The 23,089-nt window shown below is 46.3% G+C and overlaps 1 protein-coding gene across 2 annotated transcripts in view; it reads right to left on the reverse strand.

Annotated features, from left to right (window-relative positions):
* Positions 1–9,113: 9,113 nt before the first annotated feature.
* Positions 9,114–23,089, reverse strand: part of PLEKHD1 (pleckstrin homology and coiled-coil domain containing D1) — a 28,053-nt gene continuing 14,077 nt past the window's right edge. Inside the window, exons 6-14 of one of the 2 annotated variants that reach the window (XM_041396763.1) lie at positions 20,774–20,826; positions 18,722–18,816; positions 17,678–17,771; positions 16,233–16,411; positions 15,603–15,735; positions 13,741–13,885; positions 11,637–11,786; positions 11,115–11,238; positions 9,114–10,643 (exon numbers count right to left, since the gene is read on the reverse strand). In XM_041396763.1, the coding sequence (XP_041252697.1) occupies positions 10,523–10,643; positions 11,115–11,238; positions 11,637–11,786; positions 13,741–13,885; positions 15,603–15,735; positions 16,233–16,411; positions 17,678–17,771; positions 18,722–18,816; positions 20,774–20,826 (1,094 nt within the window). In that variant the 3' untranslated portion in view covers positions 9,114–10,522. Of the gene's footprint in view, positions 11,239–11,636; positions 11,787–13,740; positions 13,886–15,602; positions 15,736–16,232; positions 16,412–17,677; positions 17,772–18,721; positions 18,817–20,773; positions 20,827–23,089 lie in introns of both variants that reach the window. The other variant, XM_041396773.1, reaches the window with a different exon arrangement.

Below are 23,089 nucleotides of genomic sequence, written 5' to 3' on the forward strand. Positions count from 1 at the left end.
TGAGCACTAAGACTGGGCCAAAAGAGAAGTGACCTTGGGGGAAACATACATATCTAGAAATACAGTTTCAGAGGACAGAGATTCTACAGTCAGTTTCAGCAGAAGGTGGGAAGTCCTATTCCCATGTAAGCTGGCCTGTTAGGGCAGAGCTGCAGGGCCTGCCAGCCCCACAGCTCACTGCACAGCAAGAGGGCAACTCACACCTATAGGGGGAAAAGTTCTTCATTGGAGACTTAAATATAGAGATCCCAGGTTTGCTGCCACCATAAGAGAGTGAGGAAAACTCCTGACACAGAGAAGAACAAAGTGAGGTTCTCACTAGGCACTAGCACAGGGCATCAGCTCCCACAGCATTGCTGTGAGTGCCTCAGGACCCTGCACACAGCCAGGCAGGATAAGCCATGGTCTCCTGCCTGGTGGCTGCCAAGAGCCTTTTCACAGAAGGGAAAGGTGTAAACTGAGATTACAGAAACAGGCTGAGAGGATGAGGCTCTCTACCCGAAGATGGGTAATACAAATAGCTTGCAGCTCTCCAGGTGACTTCCTCATGGTCACATACATGACAGGAACTCCAGAGGAGGAATCCTCATCTCTACAAGAGTCTAGGTCCTGAAGACTCTGGTTGAAATTACGTGTGTGCTAAATCTTGCTTGTTGTGCCTTTCAAAAACAGCTAAGCGGTAAAATGATGTCTTCTCACCTCCCTCAGTACATCTTGCCTTTTGCAGTCCAGCTGCTCCCTAAAGGCCCCGGTTGTTACCATTTTTCTGTGAAACATTCACACCCTGCCAAATCTGTGTGCCTTACCTGTGAATAGCAAGGGCCACACTGCAGCCAGGGGCACTGCTCTTCTCCATCTTCCCACCAGGAGATGCTTCCTGCAGCACTGGTGTGGAATGTGAGAGAAGCAGCTCCCACCTTAAAGCACAAGGTTAATACATCTTAGCAAATTTCACTGTTCTTCAGCTATAAATCAAAACAAAAAATGTTTTTTGTTACTTTAGCTCAGAACATGAAGGGTCTGATTGTCTCTGAGATGTCTGTCTCTATTAAGCTTCGTGGATCCTCCAAAGAGCTCACTGAGGTTATGTGCATGCTGTTCATCCTCCTGGGACAGGGCACAAGTATCAGAGCCCTTTCCATACACCCACCTCCAACCTAACAGCTAAGGCACAGCACAGACACAGGCAGGACTGGCAGGCAGAGTAAATAACCTGCCTGCTCTGCAAGGGGCCTGGATGAGCTAGCTGCAAATAAAGGTCCTTTTCCCCTATCTCTTCTCTTAGGCAAAAGAGACAGCACCCCACAGTGCTCTGTGGAAAACAGAGCACTGATAAAGCATCCACAGGGATGCAGCTCTGAAATGCAGCTGGGTATGCCACGCAGAGCTTGTTCTGACCAAGCTACAAGGTGCTCCCCAGAAAGGGAAATGGCTGCACAGGTTCACCAGGTCAGCTGGGGAATGGCATGAACTGCTTTCTCCTCCCATGGAGCTCCAGCCTAGCACCTCTACTTACTAGTTCTTCCATTTCATTTAGTTTTACTTCCTCCCTACAAGCAGACTTTGATCATGACTTCTCTACATTTCTACCATGTTCCAAATGACAGTGTGGCCACCAAAAACAGTACCATCTCTTCCAGAAGATTCACCAACCTTCAGTCTCCAAAGGTTGCAGCACCTAGCCTGGATAATAATTAATCTTCCCCCCAAAAATGGTCCATATATATTTAGATATCAATAGTTCTTGGAAAATGCATGTAATTAAATACAGCCTTTCCACAGTAAGTCTAAGGGCCTGTGACAGCAACTGCTTTCCTTCTTCTCTCCATTAGTGGTACCAGATCCTGCCTGCTGTGTGAGATGGGCTCATTGCCACCAGGCACCCTGGTTCCTCTCCTCCTTGCTCAGGCACTGCCAGCTGGGTTTGCCAGGTTTCCCTTGGGAACTCCTCTGCCTTCCTGCTCTCAGTGCACAGCCAAGCCTGCTAGTCCATGTGCTCCCTAGAGAGCTGCTGCTCCTGAATACCTCCTGGAGAGGCTGTGCTGGCTGCGTGTAGGAATGTGGTGGTCCAGGCAGCAGTTCATGCAGCTAGGGAAATCCTCAATATATGCTAGAGACAACATGCCACAGATCCTGTTCCCAAGCCTTTTTCACCATAGATTAAGAATGGCACTAAAATTCACCCTGTGGTAAGTAGGTAAAACGTACTTGTCTTGGCAAGCAGAAGAGATTAGAGGCTGTTTTCAATAATTCTCTGAAGATTAAGGAGAAAAGAGATTCCATAAAGTAAAATCTGATTTGTCTTTGGCACAGCTGTCTATCTAAAGATAAGTTCCCACATCCCACTTCTGTACAATTCACATTTCTCCACACACAGCCTCCAGAAAGTGAGCTGAAGTCATGGCTTTACTACTGTAACTAGCATTCATAACATGGCAGGCTGTGCTATCAGGGCTGTGGGGATGGCAAATATTCACCCATTTCTCCTTAGAAAGGAGACAGGATTCATTTCACGTTACCTTGGAAACTCACACCCTGCCATGGCAAACATCACACGGACAGGCAGAGAAAAAGCTGAATATAGTCCTGTCTGTCCTACTGTCTTCTGACCTTAGACAGCACAGCCTCCTTCTTCCATAATTGATGTCTCCTCTGCAGAGGCAGCCACAGCTTCTGATTCTCTGGCTATCCCATTACAGCAGTAGTAAATGCAAGCCCATTATCCTGCAAAACAATTCAAATTAATTCAGAGCTTTAAACCAGGAAGTCCTTTATAACACCACCTTTCCCTTACTGCACTGCAGCTACAAGAAGTCAGCAGCTCCATCCCTCCATTTTCCCCATGAGCCCACTGTCTGGGACACACATGCCATCTCCTCCAAGGAAACATTTTACTGTTTTTTTTCAGTGACATTCAGAGATACTTAAAACATCCCTGGTGAATGTAAGAGGGATGTCTTTCCATGGCTCTTAGGATATAGCTGCAGTCTGATAAATCATGCAGATAGGAAAATGTTGAGGAAATTTCTGGCACACCAGCTGTCTGACCTGACTTATTTACATGATGCTAGAGCTAGGAAATGCACTGATTTTATAGCCCTTGTGATTTGAGACTGCTTTTCCAGGGAAAAGCAGCAGCAAGGAAAAGGGCACATCAGGCTTTCTATGTGCTTAGCTTCAGAAACCACATTATCCCCGAGCCTCATGCCCCAGCCCCTGCTCTGGGACAGGCTGCCTGCCCCCTTCCCCAGCATGGGAGCTGCGTGCCCAGCCCTGATCACAGAGAGCTGCCCCCCTTGCTCATCCAGGGCAGCTGGGAAGGTGCTCAGCTCCCTCTCTTTAGCAGGTTGCTGAAAGACTTGGAAAAGCTGAAGCCAGAGCTGACCTGGCAGCTGCAGAGTGGAGGCACAGACGTGTCTCTAATGCAGGATTAACAGGCTGCTTGTCCTTGCCAGGGCTGCTTGCCCACACACAGCCTTGTCTGTGGGTCTGGCAGTGCAGCTACAGCAGAGACACAGCCAGCAGGGCCACCTTCAATTACAAAGCACACCAAGCTTCATCTGAAGGTAAAACCTTCTGCTCTGCTCTCTGCCTCTGAGGAAAAACCAGAAATTACTTTTGGATAAATTATTTTTGGGGAAAATAATAAAAAATTTTAAAAAACCAAACCTGATTATGAAATATTTATTTGAATAGATGACAAACTCCTCTGAGTGAAGGTCCAGTGGAGGAGACTGATTCCTCTGCCTGCCCCTTGCCCTTGTGAAACGCACTGGGACAGGACCTGGCACAAAGACTCCAAAATGACTCACTCCGCATGTCTGAGGTGAGGGGACATAAGCACCACCCTGCCCAGCCCTGTACCCACATGTGGCCCACAGCCACATGTGAGGTGGGCTGTGGAGCAGGGAGGGGAGGTAGGTGCCTGGTTAAGAGCCCGGGGTGTTCACTGCCCATCGCTGTGCATTTTCTACATGAAATGCTCAAGTCAGAAAGACTTTGGATCAGGATGAATAATATTTCTAGACAGGAAGCCAGTGTTATGAAAAAAGCATGAGCAGCTATGAGGGTGTGTCTCACCTCCTTTGCACTCCAAAGAGAGCAGCCCTCCATCCCCACCATGGCAGAACTGTCCTCCTACTGTTCCTGGGTGCTGCAAACCCCACCAGGGAGAGGCTAATTTCCAATGGGGAGACAGCCCCATTTAAGCAAAGAAGAATAAACAGAAAGCTGAGGGAGTGACCTGGAGGGAAAGGTGAGGAACAGCCAGCTTGCAATCCTGTTCAAAGCTAGGGAGAGAGCTGGATAGACAGGGCAGGATGTATACTCACCGTGTAAAGCAGTATTTGTTTGCTAGCTCTACGATCCTCTTCAAGTACAGACAGGATAGAAACTCTGGCTATGGGCAGTGCACCAGAACCAAGGCCCAGAAGTGTATTTCAGGTCTGCTCCCTCCTGTCTTCTGGACACTTCACTTCTTTGCAGAGTTCTACCCACAACAGCTCTTCTTTGCTTCCCTGGTAGGACAGATCTTTCTTTCCCATTCACCTGAAAACCAACAGCTTTTTCTTGCCCTTCTCTGGTTCCCTGGTCTGGGGATGAAGCAGAGCCCACACACAGCTCCCCTGACAGCCAGGCTGCACTTAGGAGCTGAACCAGGATCTCACAGCAGAGCACTATGGGGGCCAGGATCAGGAGATGCTCTTGTCCCTTCAGGAAGGGAATACAATAGCTCCCACCCCTGCTCCCAGTAGCCTTTCCTAAGGCTGGCTCACTAACCTGCTTCCTTCCATTCTGCTGCTGAAATCTTGGTGGCGAGGTCTGCCTCAGCATGCTGGAATCCAAGGGCCTGAGATGGCAGGAGCAGCTCAAGCTGCGGGCATGGGGCTCTCTGCTCCTGGGTGGCAGCAGAGCTGCAAGCTGAGCTCACGCCCACTTGCAAGGGGAAGCCAAAGGCTTCCATGCTGTGGAGAGCTCACGCTGTGAGTGTGTCTGTGTCAGGAGAGATACCATGCACATCCTTTGGGGCATCCAGGTCTGAGGGTGCTCCCTGGATCCACAACCACCACCACTGTTTCTGAACAAGGCCACAACTCTGCAGCAGCTGGTCACAGCTGGAGGGATTTTCTGTGTAGCTAGCAGCCATCAAAACTAATTCCATGCCAGCACCAGGAGCCAGCCACACGATGAAATGGACTGTGCGCACCTTCTCTTCTACTTCCTTCAGCATCAGCCAAGGCAAGGGACTAAAACGTTTCCTTCACCAAACAAATTCATTTTCTCTTATTGCAAGGCTTCAAGCTTCAAATGCAGTGTATCCCACTACTCCCCCTTATCCATGCTTGATATATGTGATAAGCACAATTATTTTACCCATCTGTGATACCTTTGAATGGCTGAGAATTTTCTGCCCTCATTTTGGAGCCCACGTTCCCCCTACACAGGCAGGAAATACAGCTCTGCACATTCTTCCTCTTAATCTAAAATAAGTTCCACATTAAACCACACTTGATCTGTATTTGTGTGAGGGAGGAATCCACTGCAAGAGAAATTTAGGAGAAGGAGAAGAAGCAGAAGGAAAAGCAGCCTTCACTGCCATTCCCCACATCCCTTCGTGGGTTGCAGCATCTCTCTGAAATACCACACGCTTGATCAGAGAGGGATCTAGAGGGCTGCTGCTCCAGGCCTGAGGAGTTTCTGAACATCCAAATCCCTCAAGAGTTACAGGAATTTCCAGTATCTTCCAGTGCATGTTTAGATACCCAAAACCTTTCCAGCACCTTTTCAGCTCCCCTGAGCAGCCTCTGTGTAAATGCAGCTACCCACAAAGAATAACCGTGAGCGTATCCCTGAATCACAGGGATCAAATTCCTGCATCACAGGGCATGTCTCATGTAAACTGGGGAGAGGGGAAAAGGGCCTTAGCTGCAGACTCCTTTTCTCTGAGCACTTGGGGCTGGACTCCTTGATTGGATCCAGTAAGCTTTTTGCTTACTGGGAAATATAACAGTTGTCTTCAGGTTATTGAAATGCACTTTCCATAGCACACACTTTGTTTTTGAAGCACAGCAACTGTCGGCAGTGCTCCAGCTTTTAGTCACACCTGCTACACTCCTGCCTTTCAATCTCCTTCCTCTTGGAGCCTCCTCACATTCCCATTGCCTGCAAGAAGCATGCAGTGTGCCTTTGGCACAATCAGGAAAGGAAAGGAGAAATTAAAACGATGGCTACTCCAAAGCAAGTTACAATCCAGTCAATCTCTGGCAATCTTTGCATTAAATGCCTGCTCCTCTACTTTGCTACAAAAGCCACAGCATTCCCACCTTCTTGCTATGTCATTTTTATTGCTGGTAAGATTAGTGCACCTGAAAGCACAGCCCACCTCTGCCACCCAGGGACCTTGAATGCTCTGTGAACTGTCCCAAAGACAGAGTTCTGCCAAACACGCTACGGCCCTGGTCATGGCTGTGCTTTCAGCAATGACTGACACAAGCCTCCAGCCTTCCTCCGTCAAGGCTGAGAGCCAGAACCTCTTTTGAACAGGCCCTAATTCCATTGCAGGGAGTCAGTTTGCTCACATCCACCACAAACAGCTTGTTTCCAAATCCCCTTATTAACATGGAGATGTCAAAAATATTAATTCCTGTTTTGCAGAACTTCAATTAAAAACCCCACAAAAAAACCAGAACCTGTTTTCCTCATGTTGGCGAGGCAGGGGCTGTACCTCCTGTGGGCAGCCACTGATGTGTGGAGGAACAGGGAGCCCTCTCCCACCCCAGAATTAATGATGAAGAAACCAACGAGAAGAGCAGCTCTAGGAAAGGACATATCCCATCACTCTTGGGTGCTTTCCACAGAGATGTCTGAGGCAGGGATGCAGTCAAGAAGAACTCAAGGGTAAGCAGAGTTCACTTAGTAATTTAAGCAATGCAAAGTTTGCACTTTTCAGAATACAGCAAAATAAGAGCACATGACCCTGAGTTATTTATTGCAACACCTCTGAGTTAGCAAAAGGTGCCTTTGTTACTCCCACAAAATACCCTTTATAATTTTTCTTCCTTTGAAGTGCCAATACTAGAATAAACCCCAAAATCTGTATGTTGGTTCAAGGACCACAATGTATCCTGCAAATAGCAGGAAGGACTCACAGACCTGAGTACTCATGTGGATCTTTCTGCGTTTTGGCTGTGGAGAGAAGCTTGCAGTAAGAAGTGTTACTTAATACAGAAAAAGGGATGTTGTCTCAGTAACAGAAATACACTGCACTGGTTTGTTCAACAAACCACACATAGTGGCTGAACTCATGGTGACTGTCACCCCAACAGGCCACCTCAGACCCAGCTCAGGTGACTCACTACAGCAATTCCTCTTGCTTGGTCATTTCACCCATTCAAATCCATGCTTGGACTAGGTGGGTAAAAAATTGTACGCAGACTAGGCAAAAAACTGCAGAGTTGTCCTTGTGCATGAGGAAGAAGATGCCAGAATTAATGCATCCTTCACAGGCACACCAGCACCAAGGAGCACTGAGTGTCCAGGCAAGCCCCTGCCTTAGGCAAGACTTTCAGACATGGGCCACTTTCCTGGGAGCAAACCTCTCCTTACTGGATACAACAGGAGCTAGCTTCTGTCCCTCTAACAACCACAAAAAGTGACTGCATTGAAAAGATTCAAAACAGACTACTCCTATGGAAATCCATCATCTTATTTCCATAGAGATACACTAATATTACATTAAGTTCCAAGCAGAAAGACTGCCTACTATCTGGAGCTAAAAAAACCCTGTACTTGTTGCTGGAAACCGCTACCATCTTATGTCACTTGTGTGCCACGCACAGCAATGCACAACATGCATCAGCAACCATTTATCCTTTATTATCCACTTCTGACCCCAAGGGCAATTTCCATTTCTTATCCACTTCCTCTGCTTTAGAAGCAGCACAGACTGGGGGCAACAGGGCTAGGGCTGCCTTTCTTTCTCTGACATTAACTTCTGTGCAAGAGCAAAGCCTTGGGGCAGCGGGTACTCCAGCAGCAACCACTCTTCTTCACTAAGGACTGAAACAGCCTATACATCTTACAAGGAGGATGAAGTTAACCCTTAAATCAGTTAATTGAACCTTTAACAGGATCCATCCTTCACACTGTGAAAAGTAGCCAAGACAATGCAGAGGAAATCAGCAGTCTTCACATTTGGCAGTGTCTCTGACAGGAACAACAGGGAGCATCTTCAGAGAGAAAAGAAGTTACCTGGTGTTACCCAGAAGGTGGAGGTGCTGAAGAATGGCCATAGGCTTTTCAGAGCCAGTTCTGCAACTCCTGAAATGAAATCTTAAAGATGCAAACCATCCTGTATTTTCTTCTATCCTCAGACACAAGAGAACAAGTTAGAGAACTCTTCTTATTGGAGGAAGTTATTACCTCCTTCCCAGTTTTCCCAGCAGAAGAAAGTAATCTAGGGTTACTAGTGGAGGTTATTTGAACAGAGGTGAGCTTCCTAAGCCATGTTCCTGTTACTGCATTGCGTTAAAAATACACAGAGAACACTGAAATCAGTAATTTCTGTGTCCTTTGAAAGGAGACAGTCACTTAATTTAGATGCTGTGGTGCACAGACACGGCTCCGTGCTGGCTCTGCCAGGGAGATTACAGGGTAGTAGATTCCTGTGCAGCAGGGGATGACTGATGGGAAGCACCTCCTCACAGGTGGCTCAGGGCACATCTTGCTGGTTACACACAGAGCTGTTCACTGACTTCAGGTAAGCAAATGGGAGCTTTTTACTTCAGATTGATACATTCTGCTTTAACTTTATACACATTTGAAAGTGGAAGTGGTAGCGAGGGTGAAAGCCTTTTACATACAGCCAAATCCTTCTGAGAGGCAACGTTAAGCACGTAACACAACTCACTGAAGCAGAGGAACTGCGCTGGCAGTAAATGAGAGTGTCACAATGATTTGTTTGAGCTCCTGCAGAGACAATTTAACATCATTTTGGTGACAGTGTATCAAGAACACACAGGAATTCATTCTAGTGTCAGCATAACTTTTATTTACTTATTGCTGTCAATATGCACAGTAAAGGAAGACCTGATGTGGTTACCTCCTGCATACAATACTTCTGAAGAGTCAAGTATTGTGGCTTTCATGGTAATAGAACAAAAATGCTATATTCACAGGCCACAGGGTGATTTTTCCAACTGCCTGAATTACAGATGCATTCCCTAGCTCTCCTTTATTCTCTCCCTTCCAGCATCACCTAATATAGACCTTGTAACTGGGAAATAGCCAGAGATGATGTGGGAGCAGCATAAAGGAAAAAACATTTCTGTATTGCTTTATCAGAGCCCTTCAGCCTTGTAGGAGCAAGAATTCATTTGTGGCTTTCTAGCAGATAAACCACAGAAGGATCAGGTATGCTAAGGAAGGATGGAAACAATCTTCTCCTACTGTATCACCTGTTATCACAAAAACATCCTCCTTCAGAGCTAGATCCTCTGACTGGATGAAACATCCCAATGCCTGGCAGAAGGATACTAGTCAGTAACTGACTAAAATGGGAAGTACAGGCTGTGCTTTCAAAGCTTTTCCTCTGGTCACACTAGAGTGATTCCATCCAGGAGCACTGTCACAGGATGTTCCTCCACCCAGCATTAACCACTCTCCTCTGGTTGGTAAGTCAAAGCTTGCTTCCCAGTCTCATCCTTGACTTCTCCCTAGGAACAACACTAAATTTATAGGGAATTATGTAGGTGGCCAGAAGCCAAAGGCTGTGAGAAGACACTGTCACAGTCTGAATAGGACAGTAGCAAGCAACTACCTACGTGTCACTGGACATACATAATACCCGGGGGTCCTGATGCCATGAAAGGTAAAGTAAATCTGCAGTTTACCACCCCTTAACCCCTAACTGTACTTCTGCTGCTTACTTTATTCTCCTGCATATTTATTTCCCAATTAATATGCAGGAGAAAACAGGGTGTCACTCTGAGTGTGCTTATCCTGTGGTCTGTAAGCACCAGGCAGTGCTGTTCCTACAGCATGGGTAATTATTAGCCAACTGCTTGCTCAAAATAGGTGGGGGAGGCTGCAAGGGGCTCCACAACACAGTAACTCCTCTCCTGGACTCCTCTTCCACAGCTCTTACAGCTTGCCTGAAGTGGCAGTGGGTTTTGTTGCTGGACAGTCCTCACCCCCCTGCCCTCCAACTCATTTTACAGAGGTCTTGAGGAAGCCATCAAAACTGAGTCAAAGGCTTCTCCACACTGAGGAACAGATAGCCAATAGCTAACACCTTCCCTAGTTCTGACACAGCTAGATGTCCCAGTGCAAAAAATGTGCAAAGGTGGCCCTGGAATGTTCTGCCCACCATCAACACAACAGAATCCTCCCTCTAGCTTGTATCAATGCCATTGAGTTACCTATAAGCTCTTCTCTGTACATGATCCTCCTTGGACCCAAATCCACAGCATCCTCCTGTTGTCTTCACCTTGTGTTGTTGCTGTTTGCTTGAAATGATGTAGCATCAAGACAAAAAGTTTGGCCCTGTGTTTGATACTTTTGTCAGTGCTTGGGAGGCTGGGACTGCTGCAGTCTTCAGGAAATGTGCCCCACCGAAGTGCTGAGGGTGTGCAGCAAGCCAACTCCTAGAGGGGATCAGGCAGAACAGGGTGAGCTGTGTTCAGCTGAGGAGATTACACTAGCTGGAACACAGATGCTACAGGTTTCCTCAAAGCACTTGTGTTTGGCAGACAGACTAGACAGGGAAGGCAAGGAGAGGCACTTCCTAAGCTACGGTCTCTGGTTCACTTTACCACTGACTGTGGCATCTTGGCCAAACATGGCTTAATGTAAGCAGCTGAAGCAAACAGGTCTGGAGTGATCAGCAGAGAAGGTCTGCCAGGCTGCAGGGAGCACTCAAACTAAAGCAAAGCCAATAACTGAAGGGATTGCCTACACACAACTCTCCCCCACTTTCCCCACCAAATGCCAGATCTCCCTTCTGAGCCTCATGCCCAAGGCTGTAACTTTTGCAGAGCTGAATGGCAGGCTGATCTCAGAAGCCCCCTCCCAGGAAGCATCACTTTTTGTCCCCTGAAGCAGAATCCTTTTGTGACCTCATGATTTGATAGATAGTTTTCCTAAAGCGCTGGTCCCGGCTCAGTCTTTTGGCTGCTTCTTTCAGCTCTTCAATGTTTTCAGCTTCTGCATGTGAGAAGATGAAGGACTGTGACTGTTTCACTGAAACAAGAACAGCACAGAAAGATAAGCACTCTCCACCAGGGACACAAACTGAAGATAAAGCTTCACGAGAGTTCACGAGGCATGTGACCAACATGACTGAGCCTAACTCAGTCTGTGATTAGGCATTCTGATGAAGCCATATTTAAGTATGTTTTTTAGGGGTCCAGGACCGTCACAGAAGTTTAGCTTTCAACATCTATAAAGAAATGGGCAGCAAGTACACAGGCTCAGTGCCTGCACTCTGAGAAAGGAAGCTACAAGTAGCACTGTGGCTCCATTCTGCTGCTAAGGAACATGAAATACAAACAGCATTTGCAGACTTTACTGCTCTGCCAGCCCCACTGGCACATATCTGCTCCTGCAGGATATAAGGCAGGAGGCTGCCCGACACCTACTGTCATTCCAGGAAGTGCTGGTTCTCCGGCAGCGGAAGCGGCAGCTCTTTATGCGGCGAGTGGCAGCCTTGTGGATGTACACGGAGTTCTTCATGATCACAGGCATCTTGGCCTCCAGCTCAGCGTTGCGGATGCACTCTTCAAAGAACTCTGGGAAGAGAACACCACTGTTACAGTGACAGACACTCCAAGCAAGGAACCAGTCACAAAGGACTGCACTCGTTGATGGGCTGAGCCAGGTAATGAAGACCTTCATGAACAACAATCCATAAAGCTCCAGAATATCATCAGAAAGAACATTTTCAAATGTTCATTTTTAAAGTGAAAAAACCTCCAGTTCCTAACAAATGCGTACTCAAATTTAGAAAGAACTGCAGCCATCCATTCCACATCAGCAATTCTCACAACTGCTCACGACTCAACTGCCAAAAAGTCTTTGGTACTGTGATAAAACTTCTCAATTCTGAAGCCTTGCTCATCATACTTTCTTTGAAGGACTTCTAAAACCAGTCAGGTCTAACTGGAAAAGGAAGGTGTTGGCAACACCAGCACAGGCAAACATGGTAGGGGATTTCTTAATAGCATAGCAAATACTAGCACATACTTACATATATTATGGGCTCCAAGAAAAGCCCCATGACAAAACTCTGATGTTATTCTGCCCTCATCTGCCACACAAACTGCTTTTCCTGGCCCATTTCCCCTCTCATGGTCTGACCAATGTCTATTCTGCCATTCCAGTCTTGCTGTCCTCCTGGCTGTTGCTGGTCCTTTGCTGTTCAAAAGCATCGTGTGCTAATGTGCCCAAACTCTTCTTTAAAGGGCAGGGCAGAGCTGCAGGAACCACTTGGAAGGACTGAGGTAATCTGTACTGGGACTAATGTTATGGGAAACATTGCTGGTCCCTTATTTTCTCTAGTGCTGTGCTCATCAGTACATTTTTACTCTTTTGAAAAAAACATCCCCCAAAATCTAAGGTTGGAAATATCAGGAGACATTCAGTACCAGTTACTCATTTATGCCCTGTGATGCTCTACTTGAATGCTGAGCTCAATACATCCACATTTGCTGTTTTCTTACCATGGCTCTGAGCCAATGGGATGAAGTTCAGAATCATGACTGTTTTTCTCCATTTAGAAATCTTATGTAGAAACTACTGAATAATGCTTTTTTTCATTTAAATATATATAAATTATAAGTATGTGAATAGATATAAAACTATTTATAAATTTATTTTCCCTATTTACCTAACAGTGCTCAGAATACCACAGGACTTTTTGACTTTTCTGTATTGACCTAGTACATCCACCTTTCACGGAAATGAAGCCTTAACTGTACAGACCCAGCACCTTAATAAACACTTCTCCCTGCACTATAACTTGAGCATGAAAAACAAGGAAGATTTGACTCAATTGAAGCTGCTTATGTCAGTTCCCAAGCCTGACTCAAGCCAAATGCCAGGGTAATGCCCCCCAAGAGAACCCAAAAAGACCCAACCCCAACCAACCAAGAAAAGGCAAAGAAACAGGGACAACTTGTGAGGAACTCAGTCTTACACCTGACCCATGCACTGCAGTGCTGAGCTGATGCTGTGATTCAGCTCTGAGTAAAGATCCAAACTTCACCTTCTGGGTCACCCACCAGCACGTTGCTACAGCAACCATGGACCTCCTTAAACTGGTGATATTCTTTTAACCAAGGCTGAGAAATAAAGCCTTCAGGGGAATCAGAGGACTCCTTATAACTCAGACCTAGTCAGCAGTCAGTTTTGATAGTTCTGCCACAGCTTCCCTGTTTGACATTTTGGAAAATATTTGCTCATCTCTAGGTCTGCCTTCCACCCAATAGAGAAGGCTGGAATAATTTCATGCTCCTTCGAGAGGCTGGAATAATTTCAGCCTCCGTTGGAGGCAAAACACCAACTACCTGCATAGCATGTTATGGCTCCTCAAAGGGGAGGTGTGGTGGAGGTACAGAAGAGAGAGACCACATTTATCTGCAGCTTTCCTAATTTGGAATCTTCTTTGTGTGGCTAGGAAGATATGTAGAAATATTTCCACTCTTGAGTTTGCTCATCAGTAGAGAGCATGGATGACTAACTTACTTCTCAAGTTACTGACATCTGCTTTCATCTTCTTCTCTTTCTCCTTGTTGCAATTCAGAGAATTTAAGCCTTGCTCCAAGCTCTGCAAGGCTTCCTCAGCCTCTCTCAGTCTCTTCTCCAGATCCATGCGTACCTTCACTTCAGCCTGAGGAAGAAAATAAGAATTGCTGGAAAACCACTTATTTCTCAGTAAACATCCTGGTAACTCTCAAGGTCTGTGAGGGACTTGCCATGCATGAAAATGAAAAGACAACAGTGATGGAAATCCTTAGAAATATTGCAACGCAATATAAAGGCATTTCTCACTCTTCAGACAGAATCTGAAGTCCAGACTATTGCAGTAATTTTCCTTTAACTTCATTTTTCACAGTTTTCCTCACATTGCATAAACCATATGGAATCAGAGATGGTATTTCAACACATGAATTTGTGCTAATGCAAGCACTTGCAGCTTAGCAGGAACAGAAGGACAACAATCCAGCTGAGACAGACTTGAGATAAAGGCAGTCAATGCCCACAAAGGGATGCACAGTGCTCAGTTTCAGAAACAAAACACAAGTTAGAAATACTGTACTAGTTTAGCAAATTAGAAAGGTTACACAGCTTAGGTCAACTTAGCTTTAGTCTGGCCAAGTAGAAGGTTACAAGAAAATATTGGAGGTGCAAGAAAAAATAACTCAGGGGTTTTTTTTGACAAATATTTGTATAAGAAGTTTGAGTGTCAAACAGCCAATTATTAACTTAACCTTTACATTGTTTAGATTTAAATAAAATACCATATTTGTCCAGTTACCTTGGCATAGATTAATGTATTGTCTGTTACAAAGGAGGCATGGTCCTTCAGCTGAATTCCTCTGCTTTTGAACCCAAGTTCTTGCAGAGGTTTCTGAAGATTTAAAAGTCTTAAGGTTGGTTTTCTGAGCACAAGTGAGGAGGGAAGATGTCTGCTCAGTTCTGCAGCATCCATATTGGCATTTATTTGAAATTATCTTTATTCTTGATTGTTTCTACTTTCCTCTTTTACTTTTTTTCCTTCCCTCCATAGATTATGCTTTCACAGTAGGAAATGAAAAGACTTGCACGGAATGGATTAATCAGGCTTCAGGATACGAAAATAAACAGTAGTACTACATAGATATAAGATAGCAATTTCATGTGTTACTATGACATCATAGTGCTTTGGGTAGGAAGAGACCTTAAAGACAATCTCATTCCAACCCCTTGGCCATGAGGAAGGATAATTTTCACTAGACCAGGTTTCTCAGAGCTCCATCCAACCTGGTTCTAAACACTTCCAGGATGGAATATCCACAACATCTCTGAGAAACTTGTTTCAATGTCTCACCACTTTCACAGTAAAGAATTTCTTTCTAATATCTAATCTAAGTCTCTCCTTTTTCAGTTTGAAGCCAATCTCACCTGTCCTGTCACGACATGTCCTTGTAAAAATTCCTATAAGGTTTCCATCTCAGACCCTTCTCTTCCCCAGGCCAAAGAGCCCCAACTCTCTCATCCTGTCTTTGCAGGAGAGGTGCTCCAGCCCTCCAAGCACCTTGGTGGTCCTCCTCTGGACTCACTCCAACAGGTCAATGTCCTTCCAGAGCTGGATTAAGCACTGCAGGTGGGGTCTCACCAGCGTGGAGCAGAGGGACAGAATCACCTCCCTTGCACTGCCTGCTACTCTGCTTTGGATGCAGGCCAGGATACAGTTGGCAATATGAAGCACAGCTAATGAAGATTTATGACCAAAATGTGAAAACTAAATAAAACCAAGAGTTTGGCTTGATAGGGAATGAACTGAAAGAGAAAACAGAAGCACTCTGAGCCCAGGGACAGCAATATGTGACGTATGCAGGGGATACCTTGAGGTCTCTCTCTGCCTGCTGTTTCTCTGCAGTCAGCTCCGAGAGCGAGTTCTGCAGCGCTTGCGACTGGGAAGAGTAAAACTCCCGCTCCTCCTCCAGTGCTCGAGACCGCTCCTCATTCTCCTTCATCCTGGTGCATGGCACAGCAAACAAAGATGACCATTCCCACCCCAAAACAGCCCACAGGAAGGAAAGGAGCTCAGTATCATGATGGGACTTGCTCAGCTACCTGACTGCCCAGAGCAAAGAGACACTAACAGGAGCACTATGTGCTCCATTCCAACAACACAGGCATTGCTGGAGAAAGCAGGTGGACAGTTCTTGAATGGAACATTCTCAACTCCCAGATGAGGCCCAGGAGCACCAAACACTCCTTTACGGACAGGCCAAGAACACCTTCACATGCCCAAGTCCTGGTTTGAAAGGAGCAGACCCAACTGGGACCAAGCTCAGCTGCCCTGCCTCACTCGGTCTCCTTTGAAGGATTTGTAAGCTGAACTCCTGCCATTGGAACCAGACAAGCTTCCAGACTTGTCCAGTGCTGGCAACCAAAAAGCAAGTCAGCAGACACTCACGTCATTCAGCACCACTAAGCCTGAGCAGAAGTGTTCTCTTTCCCCACTTCACCTTTTCTCTGCCAGGAGTTTCTCCTGCAGAAGTTGCTGCATCTTCTCTTCAATCTGTCGCAGGCTGCAGTGCAGTCCCCAGATGGGGCTTTGCTCCTTGCTGGGGCTGGTTGGAGGTGGGACCTGGCTCTCATTTTCTTCCAGCATCTCCAGCATTTGCTGTTTTTCCAGGGAAAGCTCCTTGAAGAAGGACAAGTGATTGTGAGTATCAGCCAAGTGCAATGTTTCTGCTCCTGTTCCTGCCTGGTTCTTCCTTACTGAGTGCCTCCATCATTACATCCACATGCCTCATTCTGGTAAACACAGGAGTAACAAAATTTGGGTTTCATTTCACACCTACTTCACGGGGAGCAAGCCTCCAACATAGCCTTTGCTACGAAGGGGTGAACCAGCAGGCTCCTTTGATGTGATATGCCAGTAAGGATGCAGTTCAGGCACTGGAACTTGTGCTTCCCTGGTGCATCAGAGATGCAGGCAGCTTCCCTGCCTTCCCTGTTCTGCTTGCTCCTTAGTGGGAACTGGAGGCACTCTCTCTGAGGTACTTTTAACTGTGGGCAATGGGACACATCATGCTGTTTGTCTCTGAAGTGTTCAGTGTGCAATTAGGGCAGGAATGGTACTTCCATAGCTTTCCAGTTCTTTTTGTCATAACTGTGGGCAAGGAGAAGAGCCCAAAGGAACAGATTTTTGGACAAATTTGCAGGATCTGACACAAACATTAAAGATGACCTTGCAGATTCAGAATGCCAACTGTGTGGAAATTTCACAAAAAATATACTTTTAGAAAAGTCACTTTCCACAAATCCACCAGTAAGGAAAGATTTTAATACATGAAAACTCTGTTTCCTAGATTCCCATGTGGTACATGAATTCCTTGGGAATCATGCTCCCTTCTGTGAAGACAGAATGCCCCTCTGCTGCTTCAAATTCCACCAGAAGGTAGGGAGGTGCAGTTAAAACAAACAAAAAAAGCTCATCACAGACTTACAGTCACACTGGCTGGAAGGGACCTTCCATTAGGCTCCTTCCCAGCTTGCTGTTCAGAGCCAGTATGGCAGCACAGCAGGATATGGTCAGCTGTGGCTGTTTACAGTCTGACAACAGTCCATGATGAAGGTTCCTCAGCCTCTCTGACTGCCTGCCTGCCCATCTGGTGAAAATTCTCTCCCTACTGTTCCACCCAATCTTCCTAAACCACAGCTTATCATGGTTTTTGTCCTACCAGATCACCTGGTACTGCTGAGAAAATCTTGGTTCAGTTGTTCTCTGTGTCATTTCTCATCCTTTTCTGCAGGGGATTTTGATGTTCATATCAGCTACCAAATGAACCTGTTTATCTGTACAGCACTTCAACTCTGGCATTAGCAGATGTTGGATTCATTCCATGGGACAGCATTGCTTTCAGGCCCAAATGCTGTCACTCAGAAGGGAGGAGCGGTCACTCACCTCTAGGGTGTTCTGTAAGGACTCTGTCAGGCTTCGCAACTCCTTCTTCTCTTCCTCCACTCCTTTAAGGGAGCGGGCTGTGAGCTCCAGCTCCCTAAAGAAGCAAAAGAAGTTTCAGCTATTGCAGGGGAAGAGTAGCCCCGTAGACCGTGCCCAGGCTGTGCAGGCTGTGGGTATCCTGGTGCAGGACCTGCAACCATCAGTTGGTATAGCCAGTCCTGGAGAGCCAGGAGTTTGCCAGGAAGCATCACATCCTGCCTTGGACACACTACAGGTGTTCAGGAATTCTACTGTGCCTCCTGATCATCAAACCCAACCCAACAGTCACTGTGCTTCTCCAGCAAGGGTAGAGCCATGGTTGCAACTGAAAGAGCTCAGACAGGGAGTCACATCTAAGCAGAGCCTGTGAGAACAAAAATGGTTTGCAAAATCACACTGGCCTTTCTGAGATGTTACTCAGGGGGAAAAAAAGAAAAAAGAAAAAAAAAAAAAAGAGAGGGAAAGCAAAAAATGCCCTTTCAACACTTGGGGCAAAGCACTTGGATCCTTCTATTTCTAAGTACATTTGCTGCTAATATTTTGCACAGTTAACTTTAAAAATGACAAAGCTAATCTTGGTGATCTTACTAATCTATGTATCATCATGCATCCAGTGTCATTCAGCTGATGGTGGAAAACCAGATCCAGGTGTCTGGACTCCACAGAGCTGTTCAGGCAGCTGAACTAATTGCCTCTCTGAAATCTTCTCTTGCATCTGTCCCTTGCCATGCTACCCCAACTAATGTGAGGGTTGCTTGTGTCCCAGCACTTTGAAATTAATTTGCTGGAGGCCTGAGTGCAAAATGAAGCTAAGCTGTGTTCTATCGGCCACAAGCAATAGCAAATGCAGGTAAAGAGTCCACAACCATTCCTGCTTTGGTCAAGGCACCATCTCCTTCCTACATGCACAAACCAGGTGGATTTTACAGACTGTCTGGATTCATCACCACAGTGTGCTTTTGCCCGGTGTGCGAGCTGTGTCCCTTCCCTGCCCTGTGGCCATACCGTCTGATCTCCTCCTGCTCCAGCCGCAGCTCCCGCACCACCTCCTCAAAACGCTGCTTCTCTGCTTCCAGGATCTGGTTCAGACGCTCGAGTTCCTGCTCCAAAAGAGAAGACAGGAATGTACTCTGCCAACACAGACAGGAGAGGCTCCTCTGTTAACAGCACCTGGGACTTTTAACATGGCATTTAACCCAAGCTGTGCAGAGCTTCAGGGTGTCTGACTCCACCACATTTTTGTCCAGGGGCAATTAGAAGGATTTCAAACATCCAAAAGCCCCAGCCAGGTCACCAAGCATCTGGAAATCTCAGACATGCTCCTTGCAGAGGTCAGCTCTGCAACATATATACAAAAGTTCCAAAGCTCTCTGGGAATGCTGGACTTATTTTTATGTACCATTTTCAGGCACCCACCCATACAGACACAGAAAAGCCAGACAGCCTCAGAATGTAGCAGCTCCAAGATTTCTGTGCCTGAAGTGTGATACTTCTACCAGCCCAGCCTTTCTTCCCACCCCAGCTGGGGCAGGAAAACACAAACCATTCAGTTACAGCTTTGCACAGCTTAATCAGCCTGTCACTATCTTTGTGGTGATAAAACCAAAACTCAGTAAGGGCCCCTCTCCTGGTCAGGTCCCCTTGCAGCCATAGTTGCTGTGCAGGGCTCCTGCTACAGGCCCCTGCCAATCACAGAACAGTGTTGGCACTGGATAAATTCATAATAAGACTTGCTCCGTGGTGCAGGTACACAGTTGGAGCTGCTTTCCCAACATACTGCTCTGAAGCCTTCAGGCTCCCACAGGGTAAAACCACAAAGTTCAGCGAGATCTACATTCAGTCCTTCACAGCACCAAACTCCTTCAAATTAACCCAGCCCTATCTGCTCTTTGTGGGCAATGGAGTTACTGTGCATGGCTTTGGAAGAGCAGAGATTTGTTCCAAGATCTTCATACAAGGTCATTTCCTCCACTGTGGCTGTGGGCTGTGCAGCAGGCTACCTCACCATCTCACCAGAGGGAGATGTCCCTCTGCAAAGGCAAAAGGAGCTTAGCCCTAAGCAAGTGTCCAAGCCACTTTTGAATTTTACCTCTCCAGAAATGTATGCAAGAAAGATATAGGCCTGAGAAGCCTAGGTGAGCATTGCCATCTTTTCCTAAAGAGAGGCAGCAGTCATTTTGGATTAACTGAAAAAGAGCATGAGGCACTTTGCAACGTTGTGACATGGTGGTCCATATCCATGCAGACTTGCCAACTGTGTAATAGGACAATCCATTTGCACAGCTATCTTGCCATGACTTTATGATGGTGCTATAAAAATCAGTATAGATTTGGATTGGTAAATATAAGGATGTGCTACTTTTATTATATTAAGCAATTACAAGCTAGGAATAGTTTGAAAAGCAATTATAAACTTGATAAAGCAACCTGGCCTAGTGGATGTCCCTCCCTGGCCATGGCAGGAGAGTTGGTATGAGATGATCTTTAAGGTCCTTTCCAACCCAAGCAATTCTATTCTAAGGTAAATTAAGGTATAACAGTCACATCTAAGGGAGTGCTCTCTTGATTTTTCCCTAGTGCAACATTTTTTATTCTCCCCATTTCTGCTGTGTCCAAAGAACTAACCACATTGTTTTTTGTGCTCCTTATTTCTCACAACAGTACCTTTATGCTAAAACAATGTTTGTTTACTTGCTTTCTAATTGTGGAGATGGCCACATTAATTGCCATAATCTTCTTGAATCTGCCAAATAACAATTGTGTAATTAAATCCAGTGAGTATAATTTTCATTTCATCTTCCTCCCTGGTCCTCCCTGGAGCCATAATGACAAACGTGCTGCATGGAAAGTAACAGGGAAAGGGGGCAGGGATACACCTCCATGACCCATCTCATGGCACAGGTCTTATTCCTCTCTTCATCCACAGGACCCAGAGGCTGGCTGGAGAATCTTGTGCCTCCACAAGCCTCTCTCCCTGAACACTGACATGCCTTCAAACCAACAGCTCCCAGCACTGCCACATGGCAGCTGAAGAAAATTGGCTTGTGACGAACTCACCTCTTTTTGCTCCCTCTGCAGACATAGCTCTTCTGTTTCTTCCATTAGTTTATCTGCAAGCACACAAAAAAAGCCCAAGCAGAGAGAAAAGCATTTTATATCCTCGGGATATTTACAAGCAAGAAACACTGACTTTTTGAAACTTGAAAATGCAGCATTCCCTATTCCTTTGTGTGTATCTGTCTGGGAGGCTCCAAAGGCTGAGATGGCACTAATGGGATGTTCTGCAACTTCCCTCCTGCCAAGTAACTTAATCAACTAAACAAGCATATTGCTTTGCACTCCTTCTAAGGTTTCCTCTCAATGTTCTTAAAGAGCATTAATGAACCATTCTTCACCAACCTCCAGATGAGTCAGGAAAATATTCTTATCTTGCTTCACAGATAAGGAACAATGCATAGAAAGGGCAAGTGAGTGCAGAGGGTCACAACACATGTAGCAGCAGTCAGTTTTCCTGCACTCACCTGCCTAGCCCATCATCCTCTCCTTAGCCCTCTTGGGCAGCACTGCCAACTTCCTGTTTATCACCTTGGGATGTCCCAGCCAAGCCCAGAAATCAATCCCTAACTTAGCCACAAAACTTCTGCTGTACAGAGCAGATCCCCTCAACAGCAGTTGCTCTTGCCCACTGAACACACACACGCCCAGCAGAGGCTGTGCTCTGTCCTCACCCTGCAGCCTGGTCACCTCTGCTGTGCCAGCTCCAAGCTCAGCGGCTCTGCCACGGGCAGCTCTTAGCCACGCTTACAGGAACCCAGAGAGAAACACTTCTCGTGGTCAAGCCTCGGGTTTAGCTCTCAGCTCTGCCACCTGGCTGCCGCGGGAGCAGGGCAGATTGACTGGAGCACTTCTGTCTTCCTCTTGAGAGGTGAGTGGGGTGCTACTGGTTTCCCTGGTACTGAGAACCTGACAAGGTTTCTGCTGCTGGCAGCATTACTACTTCTAGGAGGAATGCAGACCTCTGCCTCCTGCCCAGAGCAGGGCTCCTGGTGCCAGAGAAATAGGGTTACATTACCCAAGCTCTGCTGAGCACCACTGATGCCTTTCTTTCCCACTCTCTCCCTCTTCCCCCTGGCCAGAGCTTAGCACAAATGCACTGTAATTACAGAGGCTCTCCCACCCTCCCTCTTCTGCCCCTCCTGGGGGGCCCAAGCCCTGGACCTGATGGCTTCTGTAATATCCATGTCTGAGAGTGAAACCTGGATCCCAGCTGGGTGGAAGATATCTCAGTGTGGATTCAAGAAATTCCTCAGAGCAGTGTTTGTCCAGAGAACCTTGACCTGCTTTCAGGAACAGTGCCTGACCTCAAAGCTTGACTACAGGATGGACACAGATCATTGAAGGTAAGGTTAATGAGGCAGAAGGCTTTAGCACTTATATAGAAATAGACAGTTCATATCAAAAGAAAGTAACCAACTGTGACAATTTACCAGCTCTGAATGTTCTTGTCATGGACCAAAGAACCCAGTGAAACATATATTTTATATTCCAAATATCTCCTGTTTGCCACAGAACGTGTATTCCTCTATTTCTCCACCACCTTTTCTTTTATCATACTAAAGAGTTCTTTAGTCTTTAAAGCCCTTTCATTTGCTCTGCTGGTTGAAAAATAATGTTTTGATTAAACTTTTCTGTTTCTAGTTTTCCTCCTCTTTCTGTCCCTTCAGGTCCTCCTCTCAGTAGCCCCCGTTATTCCTTTGTCAAGTGTGGAACCACTTCTCCCTGCCTGCCTCACGTATGAGCTTGAAGCTTGAAAACGCAGCATTTCCTATTCCTTTGTGAGGGGTCACACGGGTGAATGGTGCTCAGATGGACAGAGTAAACATGCCTTGATACTTGAGCTATGATCAGTCATTTGTGAGACCATATACCAAGATCAGCCCTGATCAGCATGGATGCTGAAATGCAAAAGGCTCCTTAAGAGTCCTCCAGTGCCTTGACAATTAGGAGTAGATAGCATGAGCCCCTGCTCAAGGCATCACCAGCCTGATGCACCCAAATTTCTGCTATCTTATTTAAAGCAGATAACTCTCCAGACAAGTCACTGGGCCCACACTTGTGACCTGCAGCCCCCAGGTCAGAAGGTCTCTTAGACCTGGAGAATGCTTTAACTTGGAGGTCATCTGGGTTAAAAGGGCTACTCTCCCTTGGCTCTTCCTATAGGCAATGAGGGAAAGAGATAACTGGACTTCCCAAGGCAGTCAGAGCATCCAAGGTATCAGGCCATGCAGAGGCTAGCTCCTAAATAGGGAATTGAATTACATAATCTACCTCTCTTCATACCTAGATTATTTCACATTCATCTGTTCTTTCTCC

Source organism: Onychostruthus taczanowskii, unplaced genomic scaffold (assembly GCF_017590055.1).
Source record: "Onychostruthus taczanowskii isolate IOZ18803 unplaced genomic scaffold, ASM1759005v1 scaffold1, whole genome shotgun sequence".
Classification (NCBI taxonomy): Eukaryota; Metazoa; Chordata; class Aves; order Passeriformes; family Passeridae; genus Onychostruthus; species Onychostruthus taczanowskii.